At 44.4% G+C, this 25,253-nt stretch overlaps 1 protein-coding gene across 3 annotated transcripts in view; it reads right to left on the reverse strand.

Moving 5' to 3' along the window:
• tyk2 (tyrosine kinase 2) overlaps positions 1 to 25,253 on the reverse strand; it is an 86,836-nt gene that overhangs the window by 31,814 nt on the left and 29,769 nt on the right. For 2 of the 3 annotated variants that reach the window (XM_078531305.1, XM_078531307.1), the window contains exons 2-9: positions 23,578 to 23,662; positions 13,160 to 13,361; positions 12,138 to 12,261; positions 11,430 to 11,571; positions 8,743 to 8,906; positions 7,659 to 8,037; positions 4,734 to 4,916; positions 2,491 to 2,648 (exon numbers count right to left, since the gene is read on the reverse strand). In XM_078531305.1, coding sequence (XP_078387431.1) covers positions 2,491 to 2,648; positions 4,734 to 4,916; positions 7,659 to 8,037; positions 8,743 to 8,906; positions 11,430 to 11,571; positions 12,138 to 12,261; positions 13,160 to 13,340 — 1,331 coding nt within the window. In that variant the 5' untranslated portion in view covers positions 13,341 to 13,361; positions 23,578 to 23,662. The remainder of the gene's footprint in view (positions 1 to 2,490; positions 2,649 to 4,733; positions 4,917 to 7,658; positions 8,038 to 8,742; positions 8,907 to 11,429; positions 11,572 to 12,137; positions 12,262 to 13,159; positions 13,362 to 23,577; positions 23,663 to 25,253) is intronic. The other variant, XM_078531306.1, reaches the window with a different exon arrangement.

The raw sequence follows: 25,253 nt of genomic DNA on the forward strand, positions 1-25,253 counted from the left end.
TGCTTTTCCCATTCCATGAATCTTGACTGGTAGATAGAAATTGAAGACATAGTGACAGATCAGATAATGAGAAACATTAGTCAAGGTGAGAGTGACACTGGCCTTAGAAGTTTCTCACTGTGCAATGTTAAGGAGAAATTGAAACATGAGTCACAACAGGAAGAGTTAGAAGAATGTTGTATGGAGTAGGTGGTTCAGTGGACAGAGCTGTGGATTGAATTAGGTGTGACTGGCAGGGACTACACTTCGGGGTTCAGTGAAATCATAAAATCACAACGGCACAGGAGGCAGCCATTTGGCCTGTGCCTGCACTGGCTCTCCAAATGAGCATTATGACCTAGTGCATTGCCCTGCCTTTCCCCCGTACCCTCGCACATTGTTTCTCTTCAAATAATCATCTAATGCCTTCTTGAATGCCTTGATTGAACCCTCCTCCACCACACTTCCAGGCAGTACATTCCAGACCCGAACCACTCGCTATGTGAAAAAGTTTTTTCTCATGTCACACTTGTTTCTTTTGCAAATCACTTTAAATCTGTGCCCTCTCGTTCTTGATCCTTTTATGAGTGAGAACAGCTTCTCCCTATCTACTCTGTCCAGCCCCCTCATGATTTTGAACATCTTTAGCAAATCACCTCTCAGCCGCCTTCTCTCCAAGGAAAACAGTCCCAACCTTTCCAACCTACCCTCATAGCTGAAGTTTCTCATCCCTGGAACCACTCTTGTAAACCTCTTCTGCACCCTCTCCAATGTGTTCACATCCTTCTTATAATATGGCGCCCAGAACTGTACACAATACTCCAGCTGAGGTCTAATGAGTGTCTTATACAAATTCAGCATAACCTCGTTGCTCTTGTACACTATGCCTCTATTAATAAAGCCCAGGATACTATATGCTTTATTAACTGCTCTCGTCACCTGTCCTGCCATCTTCAATGATCTATGCACATATGCACTCAGGTCTTTCTGCTTCTGAACACCCTTCAAAATTTCACCCCCTATTTTATATTGTCTGTCCATGTTCTTCCTACCAAAATGCATCACCTCACACTTCTCCGCATTGAACTTCATCTGCCACCTATTTGCCCATTCCACCAACTTGTCTATATCCTCTTGAAGTTCCACACCAACCTCCTCGCAGTTCACAACACTCCCAAGACTCCTTTCATCTGCAAACTTTGAAATTGTGACCTGCACACCAAGATCTATATCATTTATATCAGGAACAGCAAGGGTCCCAATACCGACCCCTGGGGAACTCCACTACAAACCTTCCTCCAGCCTGAAAAATATCGATTGACCATTGCTCTCTGCTTCCCATTTTTCAGCCAATTTTGTATCCACGTTGCTACTGTCCCTTTTATTCCACGAGCAATAACTTTTCTCACAAGTCGGTTGTGTGGTATTGTGTCAAATGCCTTTTGAAAGTCCATGTACACCACAACAACAGCATTACCCTCATTGACTTTTTCTGTTACCTCAAAAAAATTCCAGCAAGTTAGTTAAACACGATTTCCCCTTTAGAAATCCATTCTGGCTCTTATCAACCCCTATTTTTCCATGTGACTACTAACTCTATCCCAAATAATTGTTTCTAGAATCTTGCCCATCACTGAGGTTAAACTGACTGGTCTGTAATTGCTGGAATTATCTTTACAACCTTTTTTGAACAAGGGTGTAATTTTTGCAATTTTCCAGTCCTCTGGCACCACCCGAGCCTAGGGAAGACTGAAAGATTATGGCCAGTGCCCTTGCAATTTCTACTCTCACTTCCTTCAATATCCTTGAACGCATCTCATCCGGTCCAGGTGCCTTGTCAACTTTAAGTACCGACAGTCTATTCAACACTTCCTCCTTATCAAGGAAGGATGCAATAAAAATCACCACCCTTTCGACGGTAAGCATCCCAAGTTAAATCAGTTTGGAAAGTCACAATCCTGTTCTTAATGAGCATAGGCCCACACTGGTTATGGAAATAAACTTACATCTCAATGCACTCGAGTTCACTTTCACCAGGGCAATAAATCTGGTGATTTGTGGGTTGGTACCAGAACAGCTGGTGGATTGTCAAATAAACCCAATGGGTATTTTTCAGGGTAGAGAACTGGTCACCCCTACACTGGCTGGCCCAAGTGCAGGTGTCACTATGAATCAATGCCATGAGTGCAATTCCAGAGGGCACTGTCCACATCCTGAAAATCATTTTATGATGATTCTACAAAGTTGACTATCATGAACTCGGTGTCTAGCCCCAGGCTGTACCTGCCCTGGGAGTGTTTGAAGGGGACAGTGTAGAGGGAGCTTTACTCTGTATCTAACCCCGTGCTGTACCTGCCCTGGGAGTGTTTGAAGGGGACAGTGTAGAGGGATATTGATACTGGGTGCCTGAAATGAGATGGTTTCTATGGCCCAGTACTAACACCCCTCAATGAATATATAGAAAGATTAAAGAAAAGACAGATCAGGATCTTCGGCCAGACCGACACTTACTGCATTGGCCCATGGATGCCACTGGTGATGCTCAGCACAACCCGTGGAGAAGCCACCTCATGGCAGAGGTAGTGATGTGAATCAGTTGTCAAGCGAGAGTAGCCATCGATCAGTGCCGCGAAGGACAGTGCTTGTTTGTGTGAGGGCAGTACCAGATCCTACAAATAACAAGAGAGAAGAGATTAGTTCCAGTGCACATAGTGCCTGAAGACTGGACAGCAGGCGCATGGTGTAAAAGGCTCAATGCAGGTTTTCGAACTGTGACCCATGAAGGCATCATATTTCTGTCTTGCTGAGGCCAACCTATCAGGACAGTACCTCAGGGAATGTGTATTTCATGTCTTTGTTTCTGTTTACTTAGTTATTTTGTTGAGCTAGTTATTGCAGCTTGCCAGTACTAAATACTTTCTGCAATGATAGCACTGTTTACCTTTAGGTAGCTGTGTCTTTTCAAATTTGTGACCAAGGGGTCTCCCCATGTGTGTCAGGATTTGCAAGGGGTTCCTGGGCACATATCAGTATTAACTGGGGGTCTTTGGGAATGTGCCAATGTTAATAACAGTTTTTCCATACAGTTAAGTTTGAAAACTTGCTTTAGACTCTGTCACACATGGTTGATGATATATTCGTTTTGTCCAAGTTGGGATTTTGAAAATAACAATCCATACAGGCTTAGATATCTAATTCTCAAATAACAAAGTGGAGAGATGGTTGGTGCCGTCACAGAATTTGGTTCCAGATGTCCTTAGTAATATTCTTGTTTATCGAGCTCCACTAAGTGCGTCAGTGACAAAAAGAAGTGAAAATGCCAGACTACAACAACAATTTGCATTCATATAACACCTTAAAACAAAGTAAAATGTCTCAGGGCATTCCACAAGAGCATTATCAAACAAATCTGACACCGCGCCACATAATGAAATATTAGGTCTAGCAACCTAAAGCTTTGTCAAAGAGCTATGTTTTAATGAGTGACAAAGGAGGAAAGAGAGGTCGAGGTAATTCCAGAGCTTAGGCTGAAGGCATGGCCACCAATTGCAGGCTGTTCAAGCAGCTGGAATTGGAGGAATGCAAACACCAATCATAATTTTTTTCCCCCTCTCTCTTTAAAGCCAGTGATTCTTACAGGAGTTGGATTTCCTGGGCCCAGGAGCTCTCCTTTCCCAAAGGAGTGGTCATGTCTCAGCTTGGTTTCCTTGCGCGCTTCCTATCAAGAGTCACCAGATCAGAATCTGAAGCAGAACAATGGCAAATATTTTCCCCCTCAGGTTAATTTTATCGCCTTGAAACCCTGACAGCCCCTGTTGAGAAAGACTGGGGACACCTGCAACCTTTAGATCACCATCTTTACTTGCTGCACGCATTCCACTTTTAATTTTTCTCCCTATTCCTTGGGCTCTAAAGAAATAGCTTGATGCTGAAGTGGGGAGATTGCTGGCTTAATGTTGTGGAAGGATGAGACGAAATGGATCAGATGATTTTTGCAACAGAAGTGATCTTGAGACCAGGAAAGTAGGTAAAGAGCAATGAGAGGTTGTCTCCAAGTCACAAAAATGTGTTCTGTGATCTGTAAGTTGCAACTGTAATCCTAAAGGAGGACTGAAATTCAGCATACTAAATAAAACAAACATCAAGCTAGTTAGTCTCTCCCTCCCACATTCCTTGTGTAATTTATTGAAATGGAACTCCCATCACTGTAAAATAGCTCTATAATTACTTGCCTATAGCATATCCAATTACAGTGACAACTGCTACAGCTCATAAAACAATGGAAGGGGTCGATTTTCAACAAAACACAGGGCTTAGCTCCACAGCTGAATCTCTACTTAAAAATATATTCAATGTGCAGTCAGGGTTCTCACTCCAGACTAACATAGTTGACCGCTAGAGATTTTACTAACAGCAGCTTTCACTCCAGAATAAACAAAAAAAAATGCCCTCCACCACCCTCCCACCAGCAGGCAGAACAGCAAGGCCCCAGTTTTGATTCTGCTGACATAGTAATTGATGTGTTCTTATTGGGAAGATTGAGAGAAATTCCCAAGTCTGACTGCAATCAAGTGCTGCCAATAAGCGTATACATGATCGGAAGACAGGACCGGGCTTCTCTCAGTACAAACACTCACACATGCCCATAGGCACTAAGCCAAGGAATCCGTGGGTGACCAGCACCCATGAAAACATACACCACCAAGAGGAGGAGTAAAGGGGAGGAATGAAAATGGGCAAAAGAGATTACTCACCATACATTTGTTATCTTGTCGATGGACACTGACCCTGCAGTCAGAGATGCCAATGTGTGTAATATCCTTGAAATCACAGAAATGGTTCCATGGCTTCTCAGTGAACTCCTCTGCTTCATTTGATTTATTACTGCCATTGTCTGCAGGTTTTCCCTTCCAACCAGTCTTTTTGATGGGTGCAGGCTATTTATAAAAAAAAATACATCCATTACTGCACAATACTTGAATTGTACTAGTTTTGTCTGAATTTGGAATATCAACAACTATCTCTAACATCTACTAGGCACCGGTTGGTAAACTCTTATATTTTCTTACAAATGAAAAATAAGCCTTCAGAAAGAGTTAATGAGTTGAAATCAGAAATTTACAAGCAGTTAGAATTACCTGGTCCTACCTGTTTAGACCATTTTCCATGCTTCTGGGCAGTGTACTTAAAGGGATAGCTCTGGTTAGCAATGAAAATGTCAGATCCCAGACTACTACTAGTGACAACACAGTCATCAGTAATCGATGGTATTTGATGACAAGCCATTACCTGCAGCTTCTGGAAGCAGCAGTACAAGGCTAAGAAACATCAGCCTGACAGCCTGTGCTCAAACAGCATTTCAGAAACATTAACACAATTCTCACTGGAAGGCTGACATAGTAATTGACTGTAGACTGTATGTGCATCAACGAGCGAGGCATTGAGCTATATGGACTAGAAAGGTCCAGGTTAATTCCCAATTCTGAGCCAGTGCAAGGCAGCACTGCAACTGGACTCAACATCTTGGAGTGAGGAGAGTGGATAAAAACACCATGATTTCAGCTCCCAAATGCCACTGCTGCCCACAGCCATGAAATGCACACGCGTAGACACTGCTTAAGAGCAGGACTGGGCTGGGCTGCAATAATTTCCCCATCCACTACCATCAAAGTAATAGCCTGCAAGCTCTCACTGTGTCAGCTTGCACGTGTGGGTGCAGATAGGCAGTCAGTGCCAATGGAATTGCATGTCAGCCTCTATCATCAGGAGGGTTGCAAGATCAGGGGACGAAAATAATATCCAAACACAGCAGGGGAAAGAAAACCGGAGGGAACATCACGACATTCATCTCTCAAATAGCCGCAGCAGCCAGCTGTACAATGGCACATGGGGAGACACAAATCAATAAATGAAGTGGAGAGAACACAGCAGGGATAATGGGAAAACAACTTAAAAGTGCTACTTGAATATAAAGGATAAGACATTGTCATTCCAGCAACTGGACACCAGTGTCTCAGTGACATCCTGAATTCCTGAGAGGTACAGGAAGAGAGGATGTACGGCTCATCAGATTTCTATTTGCCTGGAGTCTACATGCACCACAGGAATTCTGTGTTCTATTACTTACTGCCACATTGCTGCTGATCTATTTGATATCTTTTTCAATGACAGTGCTGACACTATGACAGCAGGGGAACTGCAGTAGTGTGTTCATTTTTGCAAGGAATCCTCAGGGAGCAGTTCAGTAATTGTAAAGAACCCCCTAGTGCTGGATTCCCAAGCAGCACGCCACTATTTACAGGGCGTCCACGGGAAGCATGCCACTATTTACAGGGTGTCCGCGGGGAGAGCACCACTATTTGCCGGGGGTCCGGGAGAGCATGTCAGTATTTACAAGGATCACCAGGGAGTGTGGCAGTATTTGAGAGCGGTCCCTGGGGCGTGTGTCAGTATTGCAGGGGATCCCTGGGAAGTATGTCAGTGTCAGTATTTGCAGGGGATCCCTGGGAAGTATGTCAGTGTCAGTATTTGCAGGGGATCCCTGGGAAGTATGTCAGTGTCAGTATTTGCAGGGGATCCCTGGGAAGTATGTCAGTGTCAGTATTTGCAGGGGATCCCTGGGAAGTATGTCAGTGTCAGTATTTGCAGGGGATCCCTGGGAAGTATGTCAGTGTCAGTATTTGCAGGGGATCCCTGGGAAGTATGTCAGTGTCAGTATTTGCAGGGGATCCCTGGGAAGTATGTCAGTGTCAGTATTTGCAGGGGATCCCTGGGAAGTATGTCAGTGTCAGTATTTGCAGGGGATCCCTGGGAAGTATGTCAGTGTCAGTATTTGCAGGGGATCCCCAGGAGTATGTCAGTGTCAGTATCTGCATGGGATCCCCGGGGAGTGTGGCTGCATTTGCAGGGATCACTGGGCAGTGTGTCTGCATTTAAAGGGGGCACCCCCGGGGAGTGTGTCAGTATTTTCAGAGGATCCCCGGGTAGTGTGTATTTGCAGGGGATCCCTGGTGACAATCCCTGGGGGCGAGTGTGTCAGTATTTACAGGGTTCCCCGGGGAGTGTGTCAGTATTTGCTGGGGATCCCTGGGGTGTGTGCCAGTATTTACAGGGGGTCCCGGGGAGTGTGTCAGTATTTACAGGGGATTCCCGGGAAGTGAGTCAGTATTTACAGGGGATTCCCGGGGAGTGAGTCAGTATTTGCAGGGGATTCCCGGGTAGTGTGTCAGTATTTACAGGGTATCCCTGGGGGGTGTGTCAGTATTTACAGGAAGTCCTGGTGAGTGTGTCAGCATTTACACAGGATTCCCGGGGAATGTGTCAGGATTTACAGGGTATCCGGCAGCGGAGGGGGGGGGCCGTGTCAGTATTTACAGGGAATCCTGCTAAGTGCGTCAACATTTACAGGGAGCTGAATGGGTCAGTATGCGCAGGTGCCTCATAGAAACTAAGGTTTCAAAACCACAGGCTCATTCTGAGAAAAAGGAGAAATAAATAAATAAAACATTAGCTAAATCGTTCACATTTAACCCAAATGGACAGAACAAAGATCAAAATGTTCACGATGTCCTCTGCAGACAGGGTAATTTGGAATTTGTTGGTTATATGTAACACATTATTAATATACAACTCTGCTCGGCATCATGCACCCCAACCCCTGCACTATAGCCAGTGTTCACCTTTCTCGGTATTCTCCACTGAATTCCCTCTGTCCCCGTCACCAGCACTTCATGTTCCTGGGTATCCACTGTTGGAAGGAAGATATCCTCTGTGGTCTTCACATAATACCGATTGTTTATGTAAGGGGTCCTGCTACTTTCTGGAAGCACCTCCAAATACGGAACGCGGAAGATCTCGCCTCCAAAGTTGGTGCAAAGATTCTCCAAAGTAGACAGGTATTTGAACATAATGTCGTGCTGGATCACCTTCCCTGAACCAACCGCAGGCAACTGGAAGCTCCTTACAAACTTTCGGAAGCCGCGTTTAAGCCGGATCTTGGTCAGGGTGTTACACTTGTCTATTTTTGCACGGAATGCCTTCGGGATGCACCTCTTAAAGCTGATAAAGAGAAGAGTAGGGAAAGGAAGCCAATTAGAGTCAACATCTCACAGAGCCTTTTAAGTGATAACAAGCCAGTAATGGCATCTCACTGCCACCAATTCCACCAGACACGCTCTTAATCTGTCTTTCAGATATGGGCAGGCTTGCCAAAATTTAACATATAAAAATACAATTTAGAATTTTCTGTTTATTTCCCCTCTCCGTCTGCAACCCCCCCCACATCCACTTCCATTACCTCTATCTGGGGAGGGAGCAGAAACTGAAATAGGGAGTAAGCAAATATATGAAGGGGATGCCTGTACAAGAATACTGAGCCAACTTTTACCCCCGCACACAATGTACAAATGTCCAATTCCAACTTTACTTCCTGATCAACCCTATCTTACCCCCAACTACTTTCTACGCTGTTGGTCCTGCACGGTGACCTGTCACTGCTCACCTGCAATTCTCAATGAAGAAAGCTTCTCAATGTTGCTCCCTTCCTGCTTCCTCACCCATCTCCCAAAAACTGGAAAACACAACGCTACTCCACTTCATGCTCAAGTTGGTATCCATATCACTTTTAAACACCTCAATTGGTTCTCCATCGTCTGGGCTGTTGCACATGTACACGCCTTTATTTGAAGGCATTTTGTCATGGCAAGAGGACCACTACAAACTGATCATGCATTCAGACAGACTTGAGCATGCTTTTTCACGCACCTTACTTCCTTGGCCACTTCGCTAAGCGAGCGATTACTCTGGGCTGCAATGTATGAAAGATGCAGGACAGCCATTCCCAGGCTCTCATTTTGGAAGACGTGTACATCCTGCTCATGCTGCGGCTCTCGGAGTGGAGCAAATCCATTAATAAAATCGTGTTTACCCTGAAAACACACAAACAGCACTGGTCAGTTGCTTCTGATAACATCGGCACAGCGGTTTCATAGGTGGACTGCCAATGCTAAAAAGCATCTTAATCGCTAAACTCTCAAATGATTGAAATGCTTACATGTGAGAAGTTATTTTGAAGCACACTGGCTGTTGTTCTGTCAGCAGCAGCAAGATCCCACAAACAATGATGACTGACAAGCTCATCTATTTTGATGATATTTGTCTGAGGGGCTAGTTTGGGTCTAATCTGCAGCAGAACCCCATGCTTTTCTCAAACTGAGCTAAATCACAGCAACATTCCAATTAAAAGGTGCCACAACTCTGGTAACGTAGCACTCCCTCAGTACAGCAATGGAGGGTATGCGTGGATTGTGTGCTCAGAGGAATTGCCCGGGCAGAATGCGAAGGAAGCTTTTCAATCAAAAGAAAGAATAATTTACAAGAAGCAGCAGGCATGGATAACTAATAGCAGCTGGAGAGCTGTGGATGGGAAAAAAAGAGTGAATGTCAAACAAAATTATCTATGTCTTTAAAGACTTTACATTACACTGAAAGAGAGGTGGGGAAACAAACAACCAATTTAGGTTACTCAGTCTGAATATTTCCCTGTGACCCTCTGCTGGAAAGGAGCACATGCGAGCACTGGGTGAGAATAGGAGAGGTGGATCTGATAGATCCCACAGTCTCAGTGTCTGGAGACACTCATTGTCAAAGGTCACACACAAAGCAAATATGTGTGCAGACTTTTGGGGGAGTTGTGGCAGTGATGTCACTGGATTAGTAATCCAGAGGCCCAGGATACTGCTCTGGGGACATGGGTTCAAATCCCACCATGGCAGCTGATAGGATTTAAATTCAATTATGAAATCTGGAATTGAAAGCTAGTCTCAATTTTTTTTTCATTCATTGTTACAGGATGTGGGCTTCGTTGGCTAGGCTAGAATTTATTGCCCATCCGTAATTGCCCTAGAGAAGATGGTGGTGAGCTGCCTTCTTGAGCCACTGCAGTCCATGTGATGTAGGTACACCCACGGTGATGTTAAGGAGGGAGTTCTAGGATTTTAACCCAGCGACAGTGAAGGAACGGTGATATATTTCCAAGTCAGGATGGTGAGCGACTTGGAGGGGAACTTCCAGGTGGTCGCGTTCCATGTGTCTGCTGCCCTTGTCCTTCTAGATGGTGGCCGTTGTGGGTTTGGAAGGTGCTGCCTAAGCAGCCTTGGTGAGTTTCTGCAGTGCATCTTGTAGATGGTACAGGCTACTGCCACTATGACCATGATACTATTAATTGTTGTAAAAATCCATCTGGTTCACTAAAGTGCCTTAGGGAAGGACTCAGGGTCAAAATCCTGGAACTCCTTCCCTAACAGCACTGTGGGTTATACCTACACCACATGGACTGCAGCGGTTCAAGGCAGCATTTCACCACCACTTTCTCGAAGGCAATTAGGGATGGGCAGTAAATGCTGACCCAGCCAGCGATGCCCACATCCCATGGATGAATAAAAAAGGAAAACCTGACCTGGTCTGCTTTACATGTGACTTCAATGTGGTTGACTCTTAACTGCCATCTGAAATGGCCTAGCATGCTACTCAGTTCAAGAGCAATTAGGGATGGACAACAAATGCTGGACTTGCCAGCAACTCCCCTATCCCATGAACAAATAAAGAAACACAACTATACAACTGTAGTGATCAATATAGCCGTGGAAAATACCTTCATATAATGGGTTGAGAGAACTCCAGAAGATGGAGAATCAACTGAGGAGTTTAAAAGTGAGATGGATACTGGCCTGGCAAGTAAGAGTCTTAAGTGATGAGGGAAAAGGGTTACAATGGGGATTAAATGAATGAAGAACTGCCATGACTAACAAAAGGGTGGAGCACCATCAGTGGGCCAGAGGACTTGTACTTATGGTGACCATTTGGGCAAGATACTGAAAAGCTGACAGTGGAACCGCATCCTCAGCCAGAGTCAGTGCCCTTCTGAAAATAAAGGCAACATATACACATGCATCTGGCATAAATAAAACAGCCAATTTTAAAAGTAGCCTGGCAGAAAATCTCTGATTCAGTTTGCCCAGCAAGTTCACAGGTAACATATTGATCATGTATAAATTCAATATTCCTTGCAATCAAAGCTGTGATATTCTACAGGGCTGGGCTGTTTGACAGTTCATAAATGTCAGTTTAATTCAAGATCAGAAAAGCCTTCATTTAAAAAAAAATCGTCAATCACAATAAAGTCAAGAAAAGCTGCCAGAATGAGATGTGTCTCAGAAGGTAAGTTTTTGATCAATGCTCTGCACACACAGCTGCAGTTAAAAGCATGAAAGAGAAATTACCATGAACACCACTGGCAAGGGTCAGGGAGCACAGTAACTGCCAGTGTTAATACCTGGCATTGAGGAAACTGAAGGCACAGGGCATTTTATCTGCATCTCTCTCCTTCCCCACCTCCCACACTCCATCCCCACCCCCAAATCGTGCACTACAGGAAGCTTTACAAGACCCACCTGTGCGAAGATGTAATTGAGTGACATGTGGTCAAACAGAGGGCTGCCTTGGTCAAGTTTCTCATGGTCACTCTTTTTCGGCATCCATCGGTATACCCGAGGCTCCTTTTCAGTCATGCCATGCCAATTCTTGAAATAAAACCTGCAAGACAGAAGGCACAACAATTATGCAAATACAAGATTTACTGATGCCAGGCCAGTGTGTTCAAACACAGTCTAACTGTCTAATTGTTACAGCTCCCTGCAATTGGCTGCAATTAGTGATAGGTGAGGCTCAGAAGAATCAATGAACAGGGAGGTGGCTCATTGAGAATTAAAGCAGAAAATGTTGGGACTGCTCAGGAGATCGGTCAGAGAAAGGTGAGAAATATTTAGTTTAAGTTTCCCAAGTCAAAATACTGACTGAATTGCTGCTCGTTTCTTTTTAACCTCTCAGTCATGAGGATATTTCCTTTTCCCCATCACACCAACGTTCTCACACTTATCATGGAATCAGGCGGTGAGATTTATATAAAAAATGCTGAAAGTTTTGAAATCACTGTGCAGGGTCTCAGTGTTGGGTCCCAATGTTGGTCTCAGGAAGCTCTAATTTTATTTCTAACAGGATGTCTTGTTTGGCAGGAATCGACTACACTGATGGTGGACATGTGAGCAAAGCGTAGTACTAAGTATACAGCATACATACAGCACTGAACACAGTTTACATACCTCATGCGGTAGTGCAGAGTCAGACGCAGGTCCTTATCAATCTTGAAGATGTGATTTGGAGGAAACCAAAGGTTCTCTTTTAAGTCACAAAGTGCGTACAAGTTGTGGCACAGCGGGGAAATAGCTTTAAAAAAAAACACACAAATAAAACTAGGTCGTGCTTTCAATTCTCTCTCTGGATAATCAGTGTTGCTTTGGGGCTGAAGGGCCTGCAAGGTAGCATACCCGGCTATGAGATTTGGCACAGAGATTAATAATTGTGGCAGCCTCAGCCTGGAGACCTCCTGGACACTAAGGATTACTGACCAGCCCCTGAATTGGCCAGAGTGTCGAGTGCTCACTGTGGGCTGTGGTGCTCACTATTCTGCTCCAGATAAACCTGTAAGCCAGCGCTCCAGTAAGTCTGACAATCCCAGCTGGACAAGCACCAGGGCCGAGGCTCCGCTGTTAACAATGCAGTTAACAACCAATTCAACTCCAGCAATATTCTGACTTAGGGGCTGTGCTTGACTTCTCCCTTGTTATTGTTAATTTAGTTAATTGTTTTAACTCTACAAGAGTTACACTTGGAGGTCCCCGAAAGGGTGGTGGTGTAGTGGTATTGTCACTGGACTGGTAATCCAGAGACCCAGGGTAATGCTCTGGGGACCAGGGTTCAAATCCCACCACAGTGGATGGTGGAATTTGAATTCAATAAAAATCTGGAATTCAAAGTCTAATGATGACCATGAAACCATGGTTGATTGTTGTAAACACCCATCTACACTTGGAGGTCCCTAATCCCTGGCCTGGGCCATTCCACACTGGGGGTAGCAGCCTTATTCCTGCCCCAATTATAATTAGCCAGCACAGGACTCACTACAGGGCCTTCCTGTTCTCGATGTCACAGTATCACTCTGGGGATGCATTAGCCCCACAGCACTGAGGCAAATACCTCCAACTTGACGAAGACATTTATTGAAAAAAGCTAAAATCTATAAGCAGGCCAGCAACATTGAAGAAAGAATAAAAAGCTTCCTTACAGCATTTCTGTGCTGCCATAATGCAAATGTCCTCTGCAACCAACTCCCCTTCAGTAAAAACAAGATCCTGCGTGCCTTCATTTGACCAGTACAGGTGCACCCTCAAACCTGGACCTGCTGAAGAATGGCATCCATCCAGCTGAGAGTCAGAGTGCGTCATGGTGCAGGGACACAGCGCCATGTTTCCTATTCAACATCCAGTCTGCAACAGAGAGGGACACACATCAGATTTAGAAGACAGAGTCACAAGGACAGATTTTACCAGTTATTAAGTACCCGTTAAGGCTTAGTGGGTAGCATAACAAAGAGCAATGAGATGGTGGTTGAGGAATGAATGTGTACATGGAAACCCACCCCCTCTCTGTTCTTCAAATAGCATCTGCCTGAACCAGGCCTTCGGTTATATGGGACATTATCCCAAGCGGGCACCTATGACTATGCAGCCTCCCTCAGTACTGCCCACTGAAATGTTAGCCATTATGTGCTCAAGAACTCAGGTACAACTTGAAGCCACAACCCTCCTGCATAGTGGTGACTATATGGTGGTGAATAGATTCTGTTTGCTGTAGTTTATAGAGCAGGGGTGGGGAATCCCCGGCCCACTGCACCTTTTCATCCTGCCCGAGGGGAGGTTTCAAAATCCAGTCCCCCCCACAGCGGGCTGCACTCTGGGTCAGCCGCCGCCATACTCAGATGCCTGAGCCCCTGCTGCAGTCACCTGCGGCCCAGGCTGTGGGGAGAGAATGAGACCCTGAGATCCAGGAGCAGGAGTGCAGGGCAGGAATGGGAAACTGCCGGCTGCCGATTGGGTGGTGAAGTGTGAGTAACCTGGGGAGGGGGGGGGGGCGGGGTCGCGTGGCAGAGAAAGAGAGCAGGACACCAGGCTCCATTGGCGGCTCACCCCTCCTCCCAGCACCATTGGTGGCCCAGGACAAGGGCTCAGCCCCTGCAGACTGAGGAAAAGGTCCAGGCTCCAGGCCCAGGTACAGCCTCAGATTGGGAGTTGGCCAGAGCCCTGCCCTCTGCTGATTTGGGGGTGAGACAAAGTGGGAAAGGAGAGAGAGACAGACAGTCAGAGGGAATGGGAAAGGAAAGCAAGTAAAAGGTTGAGCTGAATTTCAGGAGTGTTGTGATTGAGACACAGAAACTGTGCTATTAAGGAAAAGCAAACCCAGCTATCACATTAAAGCAATAGGTGAGCTAAACATTTCAGTATTCTCTCTTAAAAAAAGAGTTAAGTTGGTGTGGGTGTGTGGCCCATGACTGATTTTGTCTGTGATTGGTGTAGTTTTTAGAGGTTCTGCTTAAATACATTTTGTTGCTATAATTTGTAGAGGCTCAGTTTAAATCAATTCTGTTTGGTGTACCTTTTACAGGCTCTGTTTAAATAGATCGTTTGGTATAATTTGTAAAGGCTCTGTTTAAATACATCCTGTTTTGCTTTAGTTTATTGGGACTCTGATTAAATAGAGGCTCTACAAACAACAGCAAACAATGTCTTAGCAGCCCGTACAAACTACAGTAAACAGAATCTATTTAAAGAGGCTCGACAAACTACAGCAAACCAGTAGTATTACCTATATTCATACCTCCTGCGAAAGCAGCATTCCTGCTCTCGCACATCCCTATAGAATGAATGGAAGTCTTACCATGTTACAAGTACTATATAAATGCAAGTTATTGCTGCTGGCTCCCCATTATGCCTTCATTCTCTAACTAGCCCCATAATCTCCTCATGCCTGGCAAAACCCCTCATCCCCAAACTCTTTCTCTGACTCTTGTATCTTACACATTTCCCTTCCAATCAACCCACCATTGCCAGCTAAGCCTTCAGCCACCTTGACTCTCTGGAATTCCTCTCCATCTCACTCTCTTTTAAAATGCTTCCTGTTTGATCTAAGTTTTGGTCATCCCGACCCCGATCTTTGTGGCTCAGCATGTGCTTCTCATCAAGCCTCTGAAGTACCTCGAGATGGGTTTCGACAATAACGACGCTGCTTCAAAACAAGTTTTGTCATTGTTGGGGCTTGTTTCTTTGATGTGAGAGATAAAGATGGACAGGTAGATGGGTGGGTAAGTCAACTGAAGATTTCAATCATAAAATACACAATTTTTTTTCAGACTAGAAGTCAGTTAATTAAAGACAAAATAAGATTGAGAACAGCAACTGACAAGGAATGAAATTCTAACTCCAGCTGGAATTAAAGCTAATTATTACCCAGCAGAATATGAGCAATTTGTGGTTTTGAAAGGAACTATCGAGAGGAACAGGGTGGATGTAAGAGGCAAAGCCTGTAATTCCAGATGAGTTTAAAAATGGAAAAAAGATCAACGGTTAAGGCAGTGGCAACCTGTCACATCCAAAATCTCAGTTTTTAAAAAATTATTCTTTCATGGGACGAGGGTGTCACTGGCACGGCCAGCAGTTATTGTCCATCGCTAATTGCCCTTCAAATGAGTGACTTGCTCGGCCATTTCAGAGGACAATTAAGAGTCAACCACTTAGCTGTGGATCTGGACCCACATGTAGGCCTGGCTAGGTAAGGCTGGCAGATTTCCTTCCCTAAAGGACATTAATGCACCAGATGGGTGATCAAATAAGTTACATACACTTTACAGATACTCTTAAGGGGAGGTGGTGACAGTGGCATTGTGGTAATATTGTTACACTAGCAATCCAGATCCCCAGGCTAATGCTTTGGTGGTTCAAATCCCACCACCGCAGCTGTTGGAATTTTAATTCAATTAATAAAAAAATCTGGAACTAAAAACTGGTTTCGGTAGTAGTCAACATGAAACCATTGTCAACTGTCGGAAGAATCCATCTGGTCCATTAATGTCCTTTAGGGAAGGAAATCTGCTGGTCTGGCCTCTCAGTAGCATCAAATCACTACTAAGTCTAAAAGGAGTGAAACCAGATGAACCACTGGAAACTACAACAGCACATCCAGCCCTGTCGACCCTGCAAAGTCCTACTTCCTAACATCTGGGGGCTTGTACCAAAATTGGGAGTGCTGTCTCACAGACGAGTCAAGCCTAACATAGTCATACTCAGAGTCATATCTTACAGAAAACGTCCCAGACACCACCATCACCATCCCTGGGTATGTCCTGTCCCACCGACAAGGCAGACCCACCAGAGGTAGCAGCACAATGGCATACAGGTGGGAGGGAGTGGGCTTGAGTTTTCAACATCAACTCAGGGCCCCTTCAAGTCTCATGGCATCAGATCAAACAAGGGCAAAGAAATTACCTGCTCATTACTACCTATTCCCAACACCCGCCCCACACTTCAGCTGATGAATCAGTACCCCTCCATGTTGAACACCACTTGGCAGAGCCACTAAGGGTGACAGGGGCACAAAATGTACTCTTGGTGGGAGGGCTTCAATGTCCATCACCAAGAGCGGCTCAGTAGCACCACTACTGGCCAAGCTGGCCGAGTCCTAAAGGACATAGGTGCTAGACTAGGTCAGCAGCAGGTGGTGAGGGAACCAAGAGGAAAAAACCTACTTGACCTCATTCTTATGAATCTACCTGCCGTAGATGCATCTGTACATGACAATACTGGTAGGAGTGACTACTGCACAATCCTGTGATCACATTGAGGATGCCCTCCATCATACTGTGTGGCACTATTGTGGGGGAGTCCAGAACCAGGGGTCACAGTCTGAGGATATGGGGTAGACTATTTAGGACTGAGATGAGGAGAAATTTCTTCACCCACAGAGTGGTGAGCCTGTGGAATTCATTACCACAGAAAGTAGTTGAGACCAAAACATTGTATGCTTTCAAGGAGGAGTTAGATATAGTTCTTGGAGCGAAAGGGATCAAAGGATATGGGGAGAAAGCGGGAGCAGACTATTGAGTTGGATGATCAGCCATGATCATAATGAATGGCGGAGCAGACTCGAAGGGCCGAATGGCCTACTCCTGCTCCTAGTTTCTAAGTTTCTATGCCAAATCGGATAGATTTTTAAAAGATCTAGCAACTCAAAACTAGGCACCCATGAGGCGCTGTGGGCCATCAGCAGCAGCAGAATTGTACTCGACCCTAACCTGTAAACTCATGGCTCAGCATATCCCCCACTCTAACATTATCAATAAGCCGGGGATCAACCCTGGTTCAATGAAGAGTGCAGGCAGGCATTCCAAGAGCAGCACCAGGCATACCTAAAAATGAGGTGTCAACCTGGTGAAGCTACAACACAGGAATATTTGTAAGCCAAACAGAAAACAGCAAGCAATAGACAGAGCTAAGTGATTCCACAACCAACGGATCAGGTCTAAGCTCTGCAGACCTGCTACATCCAGTCGTGAATGGAGGTGGACAATTAAACAACTCACTGGGAAGAGGCTTCACAAATATCCCCATCCTCAATGTTGGAGGAGACCAGGTCATCAGTGCAAAAGATAAGGCTGAAGCATTCGCAACAATCTTCAGTCAGAAGTGCCAAGTGCATGATCCATCTCGGCCTCCTCCTGAGGTCCCCAGCATCATAGATGCAATTCTTCAGCCAATTAGATTCACTCCATGTGTTATCAAGAAATGGCTGAAGGCACTGGATACTGCAAAGACTACGGACACTGACAATGTTCCGGCAATAGTACTGAAGACTTGTGTTCCACAACTTGCGATGCCCCAGGCCAAGCTGTTCCAGTACAGCTGCAACACTGGCATCTACTGGGCAGTGTGGAAATTTACCCAGGTATCTCCTGTCCACAAAAAGCAGGACAATTCCGATCTGGCCAATTACCGCCCCATCAGTAAAATAATGGAACGGGTCATCAGCAGTGCTATCAAGCGGCACTTGGTCAGCAATAGCCTGCTCATTGACGCCCAGTTTGGGTTCCGCCAGGGCCACATAAGTGCTAGGCAATGACCATCTCCAACAAGAGAGAATCCAACCATATCCCCCTTGACATTCAATGGCATTATTATCACTGAATCACCCACTAACAATATTCCAGGGGTTACCATTGACCAGAAACTGAACTAGACCAGCCATTTAAATACGGTGGCTACAAGAGCAGGCCAGAAGCTAGGAATCCTGCAGCGAGTAATTCACCTCCTGACTCCTCAAAGCCTGTCCACCATCTGCAATGAATAAGTCAGGAGTGTGACGGAATACTCTCCTCTTACCACAAGGAGCTCGACACCATCTGCCTTCAACATTTACTCCTTCCACCATCAATGCACAGTGGCAGCAGCGTGTACCATCTACAAGATGCATTGTAGCAACTCACCAAGGCTCCTTCGATAGCACCTTCCAACCCTGCATCCTCTGCCATCTAGAAGGACAAGGGCAGCAGAGGAACACCACCACCTGCAAGTTCTCCAAGCCACACACCATCCTGATTTGGAAAAAAATCACCATTCCTTCACTGACACTGGGTCAAATTCGTGGAACTCCCTTCATAACAGCACTGTAGGTGTACCTACACAACATGCTGGGACCAGTGTCCTGGCGATCGAATAACTAGGGCTGTAGAGAGGGCTTTCAATTAAACAGAGGTGGGGAGGGTTCTGGAGAGGGGATACGTAGGCTTACAAAGTAAAAGGATATGACAGCATTGCAGGGCAGAGATTTAGGTAATGATACCCAGAGTGTGACAGGAAAGGACAGAGTGTACAAACAAAAAAAAGCAACAAACAGGGTCAAAGGGGAGAAAATAGTAAAAAGGCAAAATTAATGGCTCTTTACTTAAATGCACGTAATATTCAGTACAAAATAAATGAATTAATGGCACAAATAGAGGTTAATGGGTATGATCTTATAGCCATTACGGAGACATAGTTATAAGGAGATCAAAGCTGGGAACTAAATATTCAGCGGTCTGTGACTTTTCGAAAGGACAGGCAGGAAGGAAAGGGTGGTGGGGTAGCTTTGCCAGTATGAGATGGAACAAATACGATAGCAAGAAATAATCTTGGATCGCAAGGTGTAGAATCCATATGGGTGGAGGTAAGAAATAACAAGGGGAAGGAGACACTGGTGGGAGTAAACTATAGGCCTCCTAACAATAGCTATATTGTAGGGCAGAGAATAAATCAGGAGATAATGTGAGCATGTAAAAAAGGCAGTACATTAATCACGGGTGACTTTAATCTTCATGTAGGTTAGAAAAATCAAGAGGTAGCTACAAACAAGAATTCATCAAGTGTATTTGGGACAGTTTGCTACAACAATATGTCATGGGTCCAACCAGGGATCAGGCTAATTTGAATCTGTTAATGTAAAATGAGGCAGGTTTAATAAATTATCTCAGAGTAAAAGATCCCCTAGGAAACAGTGACCATAACATGGTAGAATTTAGCATTCAGTTTGAGAGTGAGAAACCTGGGTCGGAAACAACCGTGCTAAACTTAAATAAGGTTAATTACAAGGGAATGAGGGCAGGGTTGGCTGGAGTGGATTGGGAAAGGAGTTTAGCAGAAAGACGGCTGATGAACAATGGCAAATGTTTAAGAAAATAGTTCATGACTCACTTCCCAGTGAGGAAGGAGGATTCTAGGAAGAGAATAAACCAAGGAAGCTAAGGATAGTATCTAATTAAAAGAAAAAACATACAATATGACAAAGATTAGTGGTAAGCCAGAGAATTGGGAAAGTTTTAAAAACCAACAGAAGATGACGGAAAAAGTAATAAAGAGGGAGAAAATAAACTTTGAGGGTAAACTAGCAAATAATATAAAAATGGACAGTAAGAGCTTCTTTAAATATATGAAAAGGAAGAGAGAGGCCAAAGTGAACATCGGCCCCTTAGAGAATGAGGCTGGGTAAATAATAATGGGGAACCAGGAAATGGCAGAGTTGAATAAATACTTAGCATCAGTCTTCATGATAGCATTCCAAAAATGCTATTAATTAAGGGGCAAAAGTTGCGGGGGGAGGGTGCAGGGAGGAAGAAATAAATACAATAACTATCACTAGGGAAAAAGCACTGGGGAAACTAATGGGGCTAAAGGTTGATAAGTCACCAGGACCTGATGGGTTGCATCCTAGGATATTTAAGGAAGTAGCTACACAAATAGTGGATGCACTGGTAGTGATCTTCCAAGAATCCATAGATTCTGGAAAAGTCCCAGAGGATTGGAAAACTGCCAGTGTAACACCCTTATTCAAAAAGGGAGACAAAAAAACAGGTGACTATAAGCCAGTCAGCTTAACATCTGTCATTGGGAAAAATGTTGGAGTCCATTATAAAGGGTGTAACAGCAGAGCATTTAGAAATACATAATCTAATCAAGCAGTCAGCATGGCTTCATGAAGGGGAAATCATGCCTGACAAATTTATTAGAATTCTTTGAGGAGGTGACAAGCAGGATAGATAAAGAGGAACCAATAGATGTAATCTATTCGAATTTCCAAAAGACATTTGATAAGGTACCGCACATAAGGCTACTTAATAAGTCCATGGTGTTGGGGGTAGTATGTTATCATGGACAGCGGATTAGCTAACTAATAGAAGACAGAGTTGGGAAAAGGGGGGCATTTTCAGGATGGCAACCTGTAACTAGTGGAGTGCCACAGGGATCAGTGCTGGGGCCACAATTATTTGCAATGTATATTAATGACTTAGATGAGGGAAGTGAATGTACTATTGCCAACTTTGCGGATGTCACAAAAATAGGTGGGAAGGCAAGTGGTGAGGATGACAGAGTCCACAGAGGGATATAGAGGTTAAGTGAGTGGGCAAAAGCTTGGCAGATAGAATATAATGTGGGAAAATGTGAGGTTATGCACCTTGGCAGGAAGAATAGAGTAGCTGAATATTATTTAAATGGAGAAAGACTGCAGAAAGCTGCAGCACAGAGGGATTTGGGGGTCCTCATGCATGAACCACAAATAGCAAGCATACAAGTTCAGCTAGTAATAGGTAAGGCAAATGGAATGCTGGCCTTTATTTCAAAGGGAATGGAGTATAAAAATAGGGAAGTCTTGCTAAAACTATACAAGGCACTAGTTAGACCACACTCAGACTCAGGCATTTGCAGCACAGAAGGCGGCCATTCAGCCCATTGTGTCCACGCCAGTCAACAAAGATCTGACTATCCTAATCCCATTTCCAGCGCTTGGCCCATAGCCCTGGAGGCTATGGCAACGCAAGTGAATATTTAAATGGTACGAGAGTATCTGACCTCGAATACCGTGAACGGTTTTGGTCACTTTATCTAAGGAAAGATATAATGGCATTGGAGGCAGTCCAGAGAAAGTTCACTGGGTTGATCCCAGGTATGGAGGGATTTTCTTATGAGAAGAAGTTGAATAGGTTGCGCCTGTACTCATTGGAGTTTAGAAGAATGAGAGGCGACCTTACTGAAACATATAAGATTCTTAGGGGGCTTGACAGGTAGACGCTGAGAGTCTAGGGCCAGAAGGCATAATCTCAGAGTAAGGAGTCGCCCATTTAAAACAGAGAGGAGGAGGAATTTCTTCTCTCAGGGGGTAGTTAATCTGTGGAATTCTTCACTGCAGAGAGCTGTAGAGGCTGGGTCAATATGTATATTCAAGGCTGAGATAGGCAGATTTTTAATCAGTAAGGGAATAAAGAGTTATGGGGAAAAGGCAGGAAAGTTGAGGATCAGATCAGCCATGATCTAATTGAATCGAGGAGCAGACTCGATGGGCCAAATGGCCTATTTCTGCTCCTGCGTCTTATAGTCTTATTACATGGACTGCAGCGGTTCAAGGAAGTGGCTCACCACCACCACCTTTTCAAGGGCAATTAGGGATGGGCAATAAATGCCGGCCTAGCCAGCGATGCCCACATTGTGAAATAATAAACAGATCCTAAATTCTCAAATATCATGGAAAGTAAATGGAACCTTGCATACCAATGCAAAATATTGCAGAGGCTGGAAATCTGAAAAAATAAAAATTACCGGGAAAACTCAGCAGGTGTGGCAGCATCTGTGGAGACAGAAACAGAGTTAACGTTTCAAGTTGAATATGACGTTTCTTCGGAACGGGTTAGGATCAGAACTGCTTCAATAAGAGGTCACCCCAAACTGAAAGGTTAACTCCTTGTCTCTCCGGAGCTGCTGCCAGCCCTGCAAAGTATTTCCAGCATTTTTTGTTATTACTGGAGCCTTGTATAATCTGTCAGCCATCCTTTGTTCCATGAGTAATATGGAGGAGCTCTTTTAGGTCCATACAACACACCAGCAAAAGCATTTGTTTCATCAGACCACATTTCTACTTGTTACAATATCTCTCAAGACTAGGCAGCACAGTGGTACAACAACCTGCATTAATATAGCATCTTCAACAGAGTAAGATGTCCCAAAATGTTTCACACAAGTAATAACAAACCAAGCCACATAAGGTGATATTAGGGTAGGTCAATAAAGATCGGCCAAAGAGGAAGGTCTTAAGGAGCATCTTAAAGTAGAGAGAGAGGTAGAGCAGCAAAGAAGTTGAGGGAGGGAATTCCAGAGATAAGGGCCCAGGCACCTAAAAGCATGGCCGCCAATTGTGGCGTAATTAAAATCGGGGATGCATAAGGGGGAAGAATTGGAGGAAGGGCAATATATTGTCGGGCTGACTATAGAGAGAGGGAGGGGTGAGACCATGGAGGAATTTGAAAACAAGCTGAGAATTTTAAAATGAGGCATTAGTGGTCAAATGTCTTGTGTCAAATGCTATTAACTTACAGCTATAACTTTCCAGTTGTAAGGTGCATTGACACCTGGGTGACTTGGGAACATGGAACAGGAACTTCCCATTTTGGAACAGAAAGCAGAGTAGAAGGACAAGTCATGAAACCAAAGCACTTTAGTTTTTTAACTGCACACATGCATTTAGCTCTTCCTGAGCTCCATTTCATTAAGCTCCCTCAGTCAGTTTCCCTGACAAATTTATATCCTCCCTCAGCAACCTTTCCTTCTTTCTCTCTTTCCTCCTCTCCTGAAGGCACTAACCTCTGCTGGAATATAAACACACAGGAACTGATAGTCCTTCATTCCCTCACACAGCTGCAATTTCATGTGAGCCTGAACAATAAGGCTATCACCCTTGACCCTAATCCTGCCCTTATAGCACCTCCAATCACAAGCATATATTCCACCACAAAGAACAGCAGGATCTCTGGCTGAGTTTTCTATTAATCCCTGACCTGTATACTGAAGTCCAGTGTAGCACCTCTGCTACTGCCCTGGCTGAAATCAGTTGACTCAACACAGATCAAAGGTTGAACCTGGGGTCTTCCTCATCTGCTCGGCTCAGTTTGCACAGTACATTTGTCACAGACTGCGGAAGTCTTTGGGAAAGATGCAAACAAGTCTTATAGTTCAATCCAAAATACTAAAGGATTATCAGAACAGAGGGACTCAGTCAGATAGGAATAAGGTGCTAACTGTGCAGGCCATTCTTGAAAAGGTTTCTCACAACCCTGAAGTTCCACAGCATACTTACTGTTTGTTGGGAGAAAGATGACATTATGAGCAGTGGTGGCAGGAAACTCAGGTAATGCCTCAAAAAGACTGCACTTTCTCTTGAGCTGCAAAACCAAAACACGATCATCATCACTGCTGTAATAGAATGGGCGCTTGACAATGCATGTATGCTGTTACTTCACAAGGTTTGAATGTTACACGTGCCCCTGCCGCAGTCACTTCAGTCTGACAACACGCAGGTCAAGCAAACAAGAGAAGAATGGCACATTGGCAAAGTGCTAGAGCATCATCAATTTCTGGAACACTTCAAACAACCATGATTCAGCATCTTCAATCATCAAAACTCCAAATGAAATTCCTTTTACATTCCACCATCTTATCACTGGGGCGTTAATCAGCTCACAGGCCGCCAGGGTCCTGGAGCAAGGTTCACAACGTTCAGCTCCCCAGCCGAACCTAGCCCTCTTAAAGACACTGCTTCACATACTCTCTGAAGGGATGTGGTCTAAAAATCAGCAGATGCTGAGGTCTATCAGAGACTAATATCCACTGAGTAGCAGCTGCTTGTAAATTCCCAGCTTCTGTCCTCAGGAAGAGGTCAGGTTATTAAGCTCAGAAAAAGCAGCAAGGACTAACTGGCTTTCTTCTTTTATTCGTGTACTTTTGTTGCTCTGAAATGTGATGAAAGAAAGACCTTTAAAAGCAAAGTTCCTGTAGCATTTGTCAACATCAGTCAGATTAATATGGACAAAAGCAAAAAACTGCAGATGCTGGAAATCGAAAACAAAAACAAAAATACCTGGAAAAACTCAGCAGGTCTGGCAGCATCTGTGGAAGGGAGCACAGTTAACGTTTCGAGTCTGCATGACTCTTCAACAGAACTAATATGGACATACTGTTCCCCCAATGAGAGTATTATTTGACTGCTAATTTGAAGCAGCATCTCAGTTCACAAAATCAAATTAATGAAATCTCGTTTAACTTCTTCTGAAGCTTCAGAGCTTTGCTGCTTGTATTCAATCTCATACCATCATTCACCATCCCAATGCTCACACCCAGCTACATCTGGATATTGGTAGTGTGGACATGAGAGTGAAGAGGCACGATGCCCAGGTAAAGGTCTGACAATTCATGCACCAATATTTGTGGAACTTAACATAACTACACTGAAGAGGAAGCTGCAGCAGTACTTGTGGGAGAAAGGATGGGAAGTATACACTGATAGGGTGAGATGAATTAAAGTGGGGGGAGGCTTTCATTTGACACCACAACAGACCAGTTGGGTAAAATGTCTTGTTTCTGTGTTGTAAATTCTATGTATGCCATCGTCCTCTGCCCTTTTGCCTCTACCTTGCTCCTTTCATCCACCATTAATCGCCATGCCCTACACCCTGGAATTCACTCTATAAACCTCTGCCTCCTACCTTAAAACTCACTTCATTCATCCCATTCTAATGTCTTTCTTTGCCTTAGCAATCTTTATCTGTTTCCTTTTCTGTGAAGGGCCTTGGGATGTTTGTCTACATTAAAGGTCCTATATAAATACTATTTGGTGTTGTTTACATCATAATCTTATATTTTTGCCTTATAAAAAGTGACTTGAGGACACTTAGATGCTTTTCCGAAAGGCGATTCACTCAGATTACAGATGTCAAAAGGTCACCTTTATTCCTATGATACTTGGAGTGTATTGGA

This window comes from Cetorhinus maximus, chromosome 28, assembly GCF_964194155.1.
Source record: "Cetorhinus maximus chromosome 28, sCetMax3.hap1.1, whole genome shotgun sequence".
NCBI lineage: Eukaryota > Metazoa > Chordata > Chondrichthyes > Lamniformes > Cetorhinidae > Cetorhinus > Cetorhinus maximus.